Source organism: Erythrolamprus reginae, chromosome 2 (genome assembly GCF_031021105.1).
Source record: "Erythrolamprus reginae isolate rEryReg1 chromosome 2, rEryReg1.hap1, whole genome shotgun sequence".
NCBI classification, from domain to species: domain Eukaryota; kingdom Metazoa; phylum Chordata; class Lepidosauria; order Squamata; family Dipsadidae; genus Erythrolamprus; species Erythrolamprus reginae.
In genome coordinates, this window is record NC_091951.1 from 100,892,335 (window position 1) to 100,904,694 (window position 12,360).

Genomic DNA, 12,360 nt, shown 5'->3' on the forward strand with positions numbered 1-12,360 from the left:
TCACATTGTCTGCAGCAGACTCATATTAGTCGAGCACCATGTAAGCTACAGTCTAAACATCGGGAAAATGCTAATTTTGGGGAGGCCGATGGGTATTACATAGCTAATTTTAGCTAATGCTAAAGGCTATACAGTGTTCCCTCAATTTTCGCGGGGGATGCGTTCCGAGACCACCCGCGAAAGTTGAATTTCCGCAAAGTAGAGATGCGGAAGTAAATACACTATTTTTGGCTATGAACAGTATCACCAGCCTTCCCTTAACACTTTAAACCCCTGAATTGCAATTTCCCATTCCCTTAGCAACCATTTACTCACCATGTTTATTTATTAAAGTTTATTTTTAAAAATATTTATTAAAGGCAGATGAAAGTTTGGCGATGACATATGACATCATTGGGTGGGAAAAACCGTGGTATGGGGAAAAAACCCGCAAAGTATTTTTTAATTATTTTTTTTGAAAAACCGTGGTATAGACTTTTCGTGAAGTTCGAATCCGTGAAAATCGATGGAACACTGTACTGGGAAGTTGTGGGAGGAGGGAGAAATCACTGAAAATAGTGATTTCCATAGTGTTGTCAAGAAAATTGCACTCCTGTGCCCAAGGAGCCATTAGGTGCCAAATTTGATTTGAGAAGGACTTTTTGTAGACAGAACTCCTCCATCCTAGCTGCCCTCCAAACCTTTTGGATTACAATTCCATCATCGCCACCCAATGTGGCTAATAAGAAGGGAATGCAAAAATTGTAACCTAAAGTTGCATATGTGCCATTGCTGGATGCCTATTTCTCCATGTGAAACTTTGGCTTCCCCTATACGGCTTCTCTCTTAGCTGTTTTGCTCACTTCTGGCACAAAATTATTGTCTTCTCTAGTCATACAAATTGCTACTTTCGTTCCTACTTTTCTGTTTTCTTTTCAAATTCTGAATTCGGAAGCATTAGAAAGATAAGAATTCTCACAATGACCAACAAGCCAAGTTCCATAAGTTGGTTGAACTCTTTCTGGTTTCTTCGAATGAGCCTGGAGAAAAGATATTTTGAAGATGATTAGGAAGTGTTTCCCAAGAGCCATTTGGTATTGGCAACAATATAATTAAGCATGAGTTGTTGTTTTTTTAAAAAAAAAACCTGAAAAGACAATGTATAATCTTATACATTATAAATTAAATGAAAATATACTGTTCTAAACTTCTTAAATGAAGGACTGGAGTAAATTATATCATTAAGAAAAAAATAAATAACTGAAACAGCACTTGAAAATTGCTTGGATATTTTTCATCCAATCATCTTAGTTTCTAATGGAATTTAACAGAGATGCTAAATGGCAAGTGAGTGGAGTATAATTTTTAGAAACTTATGAAAAAATGAAACTTAGTGCCTCTGCTGATCCTCCTGTGGGTTTTTTGTATGTGTGTCATAATGCTGAACTTTCCACCACTAATTGCTTCCTCAACCTCAGCCTTCCTCTGCATTATTTTTCCTCTGTTTTCCACAAGACTTTCATTTTAGCTCCATATACACTGATACATTTAAATGTTTTGCCCAGGTTAAAATTTCATGGGGGGAGAAGTACTGGGGCTAAAATATCGTTTAGAACAGTGTTTCCCAACCTTGTCAACTTGAAGATATTTGGACTTCAATTCCCAGAATTCCCCAGCCAGCAAATGCTGGCTGGGGAATTCTGAGAGTTGAAGTCCAGATATCTTCAAGTTGCCAAGGTTGGAAAACACTGGTTTAGAAGGTGTGGGGTGATTCTTAACTTAAATTATTGGGGTTGGGAATGAGGGACAAGGTTTGCATCATTTAAAGATCCCCACCTTTTCTTTTTAATTTGGCCACTTACCCCACCTGATGAAGTGGGCAAGGCCATTGGAGCTGTGAGTTCTGCCACCTGTTTACTGGATCCGTGTTCCTCTTGGTTGGCTTTGGCCAGCAGGGAGGTGACATGGAGCTGGGTCCAGGAGATTGTCAACGCTTCTTTGAGGGGGGGTCCTTCCCAGCTCCCTACAAGGAGGCACTCATGTGCCCCCTCCTCAAGAAGCCTTCCCTGGACCCAGCCGTGCTTAATAACTATCGTCCAGTCTCCAACCTTCTCTTTATGGGGAAGGTTGTCGAGAAGGTGGTGTCGCTCCAGCTCCAGTGGTCCTTGGAAGAAGCCGATTATCTAGGCCCTCAGCAGTCAGGATTCAGGGCCAGCTACAGCATGGAAACTGTTTTTGTCATGCTGATGGATGATCTCTGGCGGGCCAGAGAGAAGGGCTTGTCCTCTGTCCTGGTGCTTCTTAACCTCTCAGCAGCTTTTGATACCATTGACCATGGTATCCTTCTGCGCTGGCTGGAGGGGTTGGGAGTGGGGGGCACTGTTCTCCAGTGGTTCTCCTCCTACCTCTCAGGTTGGTTGCAGTCAGTGTTAGTGGGGGGTCAGAGGTCGACCTCTAGGCCTCTCCCTTGCGGGGTGCCTCAGGGGTCGGTCCTCTCCCCCTTACTATTTAATATCTACATGAAACCACTGGGTGAGATCATCCAAGGGCATGGTGTGAGGTATCATCAGTATGCTGATGATACTTAGTTGTACATCTCCACTCCATGTCCAGTCAGCGAAGCAGTGGAAGTGATGTGCCAGTGCCTGGAGGCTTTTAGGGTCTGGATGGGTGTCAACAGGCTCAAACTCAACCGTGACAAGATGGAGTGGCTGTGGGTTCTGCCTCCCAAGGACAATTCCATCTGTCCATCCATTAACCTGGGGGGTGGAACTACTGACCCCCTCAGAGAGGGTTCGCAACTTAGGCATCCTCCGCAATCCACAGCTAACACTAGAGCACCATCTTTCAGCTGTGACGAGGAGGGCGTTTGCCCAGGTTCGCCTGGTGCACCAGTTGCAGCCCTATCTGGACAGGGAGTCATTGCTCACAGTTGCTCATGCCCTCATCACCTCAAGGTTCGACTACTGCAATGCTCTCTACATGGGGCTACCTTTGAAGAGTGTTCGGAAACTCCAGGTCATGCAGAATGCGGCCGCTAGAGCTATCATGGGGCTACCTAGATTTGCCCACGTCTCTCCAACACTTCACGGCCTGCACTGGCTGCTGATCAGTTTCCGGTCACAATTCAAAGTGTTGGTAATGACCTATAAAGCCCTACATGGCATCGGACCAGAATACCTTCGGGATCGTCTTCTGCCGCACAAATCCCAGTGACCGATAAGGTCCCACACAGTTGGCCTTCTCCGAGTACTGTCGACTAAACAATATTGTCAGGCAGGCCCCAGGGGAAGATCCTTCTCTGTGGTGGCCCCGGTCTCTGGAATCAACTCCCCCCAGAGATTCAAACTGCCCCCATCCTCCTTGCCTTTCGTAAGTTACTAAAGACCCACTTATGTTGCCAGGCCTACACAGTTTACGCATGGTATGATTGTGTTGTATGGTTCCAATGTTGGTTTTAGAATGTTTTTAATATTAGATTTGTCACACTGTCACTATTTTGTTGTGAGCCGCCCTGAGTGTGCGGAGAGGGGCGGCATACAAGTCTAGTAAATTATTATTCATTATTATTATTAATTTGACCACTTCCTTTCCCAGTGTTGCCACACTAACTGCTGAATGGGCCAAGCCCAATGGAGAACAATGTGACCCTTACGTGAGCACATCATCATCAGCCAGAGCCGTGCCATTCTTGTAAATAAAATAGGCATCCATTGCAGTATTCTTCCCAGCCCTACAGAAGATAAAAAGACATGTCAGACAGATGGGCTGAAGGGAAAGTACCAGCACCACCTTCTTAGAATCAGGACCAATCCAAGAACTATCTCATAGGAATGGCTACCTTTCCAATCACCTTTTTAAAAAAAAACACAACAGCCTTAAGGAATCAGTGATATAAAGGCAGCCTGATCATTTTAAATATACTAGTATTTACTAGGCATTTTGAATTAGATGATGATTATTTACAATATAAATGTAAACTCGTTTTTTCTTCTTTTACTTTCTTTTCTCTCTTTTTCTTTTCTTATTTTAGTTCAATTTAAGCTAAAATGTTAAAAATTTTATATATGTTCTTTAATATTTTAGATGTGTTTTTATCTACTACCTTATAATTGATATTCTTAAGTATTTTATGGACGGTGTTAAACAAAGACAAGATCTTTCCTTTTTTATCTATTTTTTTTCTCTCTCTCTAAACACAAAGACGACTTCTACTCTGAGCGCAGCGACTGTAGCTCCACTAAGTGTTGCATGAGTCTATGGAGAGGGGTGGCATACAAATCCAATAAATAAATAAAGGTTATGTATGTCATGTCTGTCTATGCAATTTAATAAAAATATATATACAGCGGTACCTCTACTTAAGAACGCCTCGACTTAAGAACTTTTCTAGATAAGAACCGGGTGTTCAAGATTTTTTTGCCTCTACTTAAGAACCATTTTCTACTTAAGAACCCGAGCCCGGGAAAATTTCCCAGGAAATTTGAGAGCGGCACGAAGGCCCAGCCAGTTTCCTGCCATTCCCCCTTTAATCCCAGCCATCTCGGTCTTTTCTGGGCTGCCTTTTGGTGATGCTTAAGGAGGCTTTGGCAGTCCAGAGCGAATGAAGCATTTTCATTTCTCTGGACGCTTTTCTTTGCCAATGCCCAGAGAAAAGAAATGCTCCCTTCGCTCTGGGCAGCTGAGGAGTCACAACAAAGGAAAGGCACCGGCTACAAAGCGAGCGAGCGAGAGGAGAGGGGAGCCCTTCAGCATGGGAAGGAAGAGGAAGCAGGTAGCAGCAGCAGCAGACAGTGTATGGGAGGCAGCCTCGCATTGGGTTTATGGGGGGCACGTGCTCCTCCTTGCTACCTCAAAGTCCCTCTTTTTTTTTTAAAGCCTTAAAGTTTTGGATTTTTTTGATTCCCCTCCCCTCACCTTCTTCGGCAGCGACTGTCCTCCTCCTCTTCTTCCTCCTCCTCCCACCCAAATTCCGAGCTTTTATTTCTTTCCTAATGGGTTTGCACGCATTACAGTGATCCCTCGAGTTTCGCGATCTCGATCTTCGCGAAACGCTATATTGCGATTTTTCCACTGGATGACGTCACTCTCTTCCTTCCTTTCTCATCTTTCTTTCTCTCTCTCTTTCTCTATCTTGCTTCTTCCTCTCTCACACTCTCTTCCTCCCTCTCTCATCTCTTTCTTTCCTTCTCTCTCTTTCTCTATCTCTCCCCCTCTTGCTGGCGGGCGGCAGGCGGCGGGCGGGCGAGCGGGGGCATCAGCGAGGAGCCGGGGTTTCCCCTTTGTGTGGGCGGCTGGGAAACCCCAATCTTCGTCTGCTCACTGCTGCTGCGCCGAGCAGATCAGCTGCTGGGCGGCCGAAGGAACCTTCCCTGGGTCTTCCCCCTCTTGCTGGCGGGCGGGCGAGCGGCGGGCATCAGCGAGGAGCCGGGGTTTCCCCTTTGCGTGGGCGTCTGGGAAGACCCAGGGAAGGTTCCTTCGGCCGCCCAGCAGCTGATCTGCTCGGTAGCGCAGCAGCAGCGAGGAGCCGAATCGGGGTTTCCCCGCACGCAAAGGGGAAACCCCGATTCGGCTCCTCGCTGCTGCTGCGCTACCGAGCAGATCAGCTGCTGGGCGGCCGAAGGAACCTTCCCTGGGTCTTCCCAGCCGCCCACGCAAAGGGGAAACCCCGGCTCCTCGCTGATGCCCGCAACGCAAACTCCACCATCTACGCATGCGCGGCCATAGAAAAAAGGGCGCGCATGCGCAGATGGTGTTTTTACTTCCGCAACCCTACATCGCGAAAAATCGATTATCGCGAGGGGTCTTGGAACGGAACCCTCGCGATAATAGAGGGATCACTGTATTTGCTTTTACATTGATTCCAATGGGAAAAATTGCTTCTTCTTAAAAACGTTTCTACTTAAGAACCTGGTCACGGAACGAATTAAGTTCTTAAGTAGAGGTACCACTGTATATAAAAAAAGACAGCCTGATCATTTGTAAACAGGGACTAACTGCACTGTTCACCCCAGATACTAACTTCATGCTGGAATCTCAAAAGTCTCCTTCCGTTTTCGTATGTTCTACCAACACCATACACATTCCACTGAGTATTCCAATGCTAGTTGGTGTAGCAAAATATACCCTCCAATATTTCAATCTGCATCTCTTTTTGTCCTCACCAACCATTTTATATGCTTTTTAACCTCATTTACTTCCTCATTACCATGGCTTCCCTCGGTTCAAATCACCTTTCAGATTTGGAGGTTGGTGAATCGTCTGGATAGATTGCTGTTATGTAGACTGTTGTTCCGGTTGCTTCGATCAGAATTCTGAAAGCAAAATTTTTAAAAAGGCACAGGTCTCATCAGCTAATCCATGCTAAACAGTCCATACCATTGCACTGCAAGGTTCCCAGTTAATGTTCACAAATTGTAAAATATTTAGTGTTATTTCATTGTATATTTCAATTCTCTTTGGAGTATGGTCTACCCTGCACCATTAGGTATGAGACACTCATATCATTAGAGAGCCATAATTCAAAATCACATTTTAAATATGGATATATAGGACTGGGGAATGTAAATTTGGGGTGGGGGGGGAAGGAGCCAGTCATTTTTAGCAGCTCTGTTTAGAAAACATCTCAAGAGATTCATAAAACATTAACTCTGACCAAGAAAACTCTAGTGCCTGTTATTCTATCCTAATCAAATATACTGCAATGCTCAAAAAATATAGGGAACACTCAAATTAACAAATCCTAGATCTGAATGAATGAAATATTCTCATTGAATACTTTGTTCTGTACAAAATTGAATGTGCACAACAGCATGTGAAATAGATCAGTGTTGCTTCCTAAGTGGACAGTTTGACTTCACAGAAGCTTGCTTTACTTGCAGTTATATTATGTTGTTTAAGTGTACCCTTAAGCAGTGTATTTTAACATCTTAGGGACTTGAAATTGATACAATCCCAGCAGCCACTATTTGCTTTTGTGTTTTGGGTGTTTTCCTTCACACAGTGCACTAAGGCAGTGTTTTTCAACACTAGTGTGCTGTGAGACATGGTCAGGTGTGCCATGGAGAAATTAAACATGGGTCCCCAAACTACGGCCTGTATGCTGGATACGGCCCACGGAGGCCATTTATCCGGCCCGCCACCAGCCGCCTCCATCTGAACATAAGCATTCCCCTCAAAATCCCTCCAGCTATCAGCGACAGGAAGAATGGAGGCACAGGAAACGCTCACTGACCAATCACCTTCTAGGATTCATCCCAATCACTAGCGATGAACCAATAGCAGGCCACCTCTCATCCACACCCAGGAAGGTCCCCGCTCGGGCTGCTGTGCACTTGTCATTGTGTGGCCGCAGCAAGTAGTTGAAGCTGCTACTCCTCCCCATGGTCCCAATTTCTAATCCTGGTCAGGACTTTGGTTATCTGTTGCCAAGGAGTTCCCCATTCTGTCCAACAAAGCTATTTTGACATTGCTCCTGTTTTCAACCACATATCTATGTGAGCTGAGCTTCTCAAGCTTGACTGCGATAGAAAACTAAAAACAGAGAGAGACTGAGAACTGTTGAGGAAGAGCTTCATGTGTGTCTTTCTACCATTCCTGACAGGATCTCCCTTTTGTATTCATCAAAACAGGCCCAGGTTTCACACTAAGTGAGTATAAACACATTTAGAAACCATATTATTCACTATATGTATAATATGTACTGTGTTACAGTGTCATTTTGTGTTATTATGGTTGGTGATGTGCCCTAGGATTTTGTAAATGTAAAAAATGTGCCGTGGCTCAAAAAAGGTTGAAAATCACTGCACTAAGGCACTATATGCCTCGTCTGACTCTGTCTCAATATGTTGTGTGAAACCCCCCCCCCCCCCAATTGTGATTTCTCTAGCTTAGCATATTAGATGTAAATTGTAGTGCCTTCAGTAAATCAAAGTTAAGCAAATCTGGTGTAGCATGATATGTGAATGTAGCATTTGTTTTAAGCATGGTTTTGCCAAAGCTAAATGGCACCGTCTTCACTTATGGAGTCAATGCCCACAAGTGTGCACATCCATATCCCACACTGCATTCTTTCTACTTTGTTTTGTAAACTGATATTGTATTTTCCCTTGTTCTGCATAAGAAGATAGACAGAAGGCCCATATTTAGACAGTGGGAGGTGAGAGGGTGCCCTACCCTTTTATTTGATTGGATTTGTCCTCCACTTCCTTTAAAGGCATAACAAATACCAGTTTTATACGGTAGCTCTTATCCACGCTGAAGATCTGGAGAAAGAGATAAATGATCGCTCTCAGGGATCAGACATTATGAAAATTCTATCGATGGAAGTTGGTCAAGAGAGACAACAAACTTACATCCAGTGATGTGAAATTGCTTAGGGCCTGAGTTCCATTGTCTTTAGCTTCCACTTTCACGCGATATCGGCCTTTCAACATGCTATTAAGTTTGCTTGCTATGCTGTAGGGATAAAAGGTGTTGCAGCATCAAAGAGGCTTATTCTTGATCAAACTCTGCACTACCCTTTAGTAGACTTGCCCAGTCCCACCTTCTATTCTATCTTGAAATAGTTCTGCACTGGTAGCTTTTTCAAGTTTCAGGATAGTTCAGCAGAAAACGAAACGAAGCATTTGCCAAAATGGAATCTTTATCATAGCATCAGAAAAAAAAAGCTGGATGTTGCCAAAAACCACACACAACAGGTCCTGCTGATAACATTTCAATAATTTAGAAGTATGTTTTTTATAAAATGATAAAAGTAAAATGAAATTGTGTAAAATGCTTTTCAGTGTTTTATGAGAACCCAGCTGACGGTGATCTATGTGGTATGATGTACAGTGATACCTTGTCTTACAAATTTAATTGGTTCCGGGATGAGGTTCTTAAGGTGAAAAGTTTGTAAGACAAAACAATGCTTCCCATAGGAATCAATGGAAAAGCGATTAATGCGTGCAAGCCCAAAACTCATCCCTTTTACCAGCCGAAGCGCCCGTTTTTGCACTGCTGGGGTTCCCCTGAGGCTCCCCTCCATGGGAAACTCCACCTACAGACTTCCGTGTTTTTGCAATGCTGCAGGGGAATCCCAGCATCACAAAAACGAGCGCTTCACTGGCAACGGAAGTCCAGAGGTGGGGTTTCCCAGCAAAGGGAGCATCAGTGAAATCGCAGCATCGCAAAAACACCAAAGTCCTCGAAACCCCACATCCGGACCTCTGTGTTTTTGTGATGCTGCAATTTCACTGAGGCTCCCCTCGCTGGGAAACCCCACCTCTGGACTTCCGTTGCCAGCGAAGTGCCTGTTTTTGCGCTGCTGGGATTCACCTGCTGGGATTCCCCTGCAGCATCACAAAAACACGGAAGTCCGGAGGTGGTGTTTCCCATGGAGGGGAGCTTCAGGGGAATCCCAGCAGTGGAAAAACGGGTGCTTCGTTGGCAATGGAAGTCTGGAGGCGGGACATCCCAGCGGCGGTGGTGGGTTTGTAAGGTGAAAATAGTTTGTAAGAAGAGACAAAAAAAATCTTAAACCCCGGGTTTGTATCTCGAAAGGTTTGTATGATGAGGTGTTTGTATGATGAGGTGTCACTGTACTTTATACCATTAAACCATAATCTGGCTTATTTGAGCAAAAACATTCCATTTGAACACAGTGATTGAAATTTTCTAATCTGGGTTTAGTGTGTTCTGCTAACTACATCCAGATGGTCACTCAGCATGCCTGACAGCCTCTCCTAACCATCTCCCCTCAGGAGCTGTCATCCAACTACATCTGGAGAGCACCAAATTAAAGTTGTTCTATGAAACCCAGCATCAGCAATCCCACTGAAAACACTGAAAGCGATTAGTCAAAGTTCTGCTCCTATTTAGCTGCTTCTAAATGTACCAAAAAGCAAATCTCTCCTTCTCCCTTCCCAGTAGAGATCCCCAATAAGCCCCATGTACATGTTCAAAGTAGGTGTGTGGAAATCAAGCATTGCAGCAATCTATTGGCGCAAAAGCCAGCTCTTCCCCATATCTTGTCATGCAAATTCCTTTGTGTTAAAGAAGTAAAAAACTCCCATCACTTACAGGATGTTTCCCACAGACACATCCTTCTCCATTGTTTTTGCCACGCTGAAAACATCGGAAAGGTTCTGTTCACGTCCATCGTCCTGGATGAAAGCTACCTGGGAGATGCTAAATGTGATCACACCGTTTTCACCTGAATCGGCATCCTTGGCCTGGAAGGGGAGAAACAATATTGATGGGCTTTGAAATATTATCAGATCCTGTCACACCGTTTTTGAGCATCCAGTTTAGTTTCTTTAAAAAAGCAACAACAAGCAACCAGGAAGTCTGTGCGGATAAATAAGTGTTCATAATCTTACCTTGACCACAGCCACAGACAGGTCTATTGTAGAGATTTCTGGGATTATTACTGCAATGAAATACCAGATACAGGTCAGTACAATCCAAACAGCAAAAGGCTTTAAGGCTCACTACCAAATCACATTATAATGGAGCTGTTGTCTACTCCCAAGTTCTTTTAAAAAAATAGTTTTTATTATATTACAAAAATAAAAAAGGAAGAGCAAATGTATCTTATTTTACATCACTGTTTCGACATATATTTATAATTATATAATCATTGTACTTATCTTCTTAGTTATTTTGTACAGATATTCATGACATTTCAAAATAAAGAGGTTATTATATCAATAATTAAACATAGAACATAAATTCTAAACTTTCTGTCTAAATGTTTTGTACATTCTTGCCCTTCCTTTAGCCATACCTCCCCCTTGAACTGTTTCGTAACAGTTCGAAATTTCTTTAATTATTGGTATGCGGCACATGGCGGCAGCGGTTTTGACAATTTTTATTCTGACATACACTTTATCTAAGGTCAGTTTGGATTGAGTTTAATATCAAATCAATTGAAGATTTTCAGAATCTGATATTTGTTCACTATCAATGTTCTTTTCATGTAACACCTTGTTTTAGTTTTAATTTTTTGTCTTTTTTTCTTGTTGTTACCCATTCGTAAAATTTTCCCCAAATTTCGTAATATTTTGAGTCTTCTTTGTTTTTGAGTTTTTGGGTAAGTCTGTCCATTTCTGCACAATCATATATTTTGTTAATAATTTCTCTTTCTGATGGTCTACTCCCAAGTTCTATCAATACTGTTGTGGTTGGCTTCACGCCAGCTCCTTTGGCTGCTGATTTTTACGCAGAGGAGTGGGAGCCGTCTGCTTAGAGAAGACCCATCTGGCTGGAGGAAGAATCAGACAGTGAACCAGAAGAAGAGAGAGACAGAGAATTGGAGCAGGAAGGGACTGGAGAGGCAGAATGGGGAACGGATTCAGTCAGATCTCCAGCCAGCATTTCATCTGAATCAGAAGAGGAAGAGTTAATGAATAATCCTATTCTCAATGTTTGGGTCAGGAGAAGGCTGGGAAGACAAGAGCAGCTGCACAAACAAATTATGGGTCACAAGTGCTAAGAATTAATGATGCTGCTGTAGCCTTGAAAAAGGGGAGGGTTGGAGAGGCCTGTGTGGGAGTCTATCGTTCAGTTTTGAAGAAAGTTTGATGAATTGCGGTTTGGTGTTTGCTGTGGATTTCTGGACATTCTGACATTCAAACTGTGAGTTATTTCTGGCTGACATAAGCCTGAAAGGCTCCTGCACTGACTGGAGTAATTAACTCTGACCTATTGACTTTTTAAACTAAAATTGCTCTGAAACTCCATGGTTTGCAGTTTTCTGAATATAAAGAACAACCCTGCGTATGTATAGTTGATTAATTACTTCTATTTATTATTTATTTATTTATTGGATTTATACTTCGTTCCTGGGTGGCTCAAGGCCAGGCAGAACAAATTTTGCTAGAAAGATAAATGTTCCCCTCATGGCTAGCTAACATAAAGAGGAATGCATACATTGAAGGAAATGATGTGATGGAAGAAGCATTATGACAGGGCTGTCAAAGTCATGGCCCGCAGGCCGGATGCATCATGTGCTGGTCATGCCCACACCCGTTTCAGCAAAGAGGGGATACATCACATGACAACAGCCACGATGACCTCAGTTTGACGCCCCTGCTTTATGAGAACTACAATCAGCTAGCACAGAGATGGATCTGACTAAGCCTAGCAGAAATCTCTGTTTGAATAGGCTTAAGGGAATCCTTAAAGCGCACTACCACCTATCGTATCAGGGGGGGCAGCGAGGCATATCATGGTTGCAAGTGTCCTACAATTCTGCTCTTACCAAAGGTGTCATTGACAGGATAAAACTGGGGTGCGTTGTCATTTGCATCACCAATGAAGATGACCAGAGTCTCTGCAAAAAAAAGAAGAAGCCACAAATAGATAAGTTCTAGCCATTGATATGAAAACAGCTCTGCA

General features: G+C 43.3%; 1 protein-coding gene across 2 annotated transcripts in view; it reads right to left on the minus strand.

The window, feature by feature from the left end:
- Nucleotides 1-12,360, minus strand: part of CDHR2 (cadherin related family member 2) — a 69,095-nt gene that overhangs the window by 5,520 nt on the left and 51,215 nt on the right. For both annotated transcript variants that reach the window (XM_070738964.1, XM_070738965.1), the window contains 8 exons: nt 12,224-12,295; nt 10,341-10,390; nt 10,042-10,193; nt 8,334-8,436; nt 8,155-8,243; nt 6,213-6,293; nt 3,635-3,712; nt 959-1,019 (listed from right to left, as the gene is read on the minus strand). In XM_070738964.1, the coding sequence (XP_070595065.1) occupies nt 959-1,019; nt 3,635-3,712; nt 6,213-6,293; nt 8,155-8,243; nt 8,334-8,436; nt 10,042-10,193; nt 10,341-10,390; nt 12,224-12,295 (686 nt within the window). The remainder of the gene's footprint in view (nt 1-958; nt 1,020-3,634; nt 3,713-6,212; nt 6,294-8,154; nt 8,244-8,333; nt 8,437-10,041; nt 10,194-10,340; nt 10,391-12,223; nt 12,296-12,360) is intronic.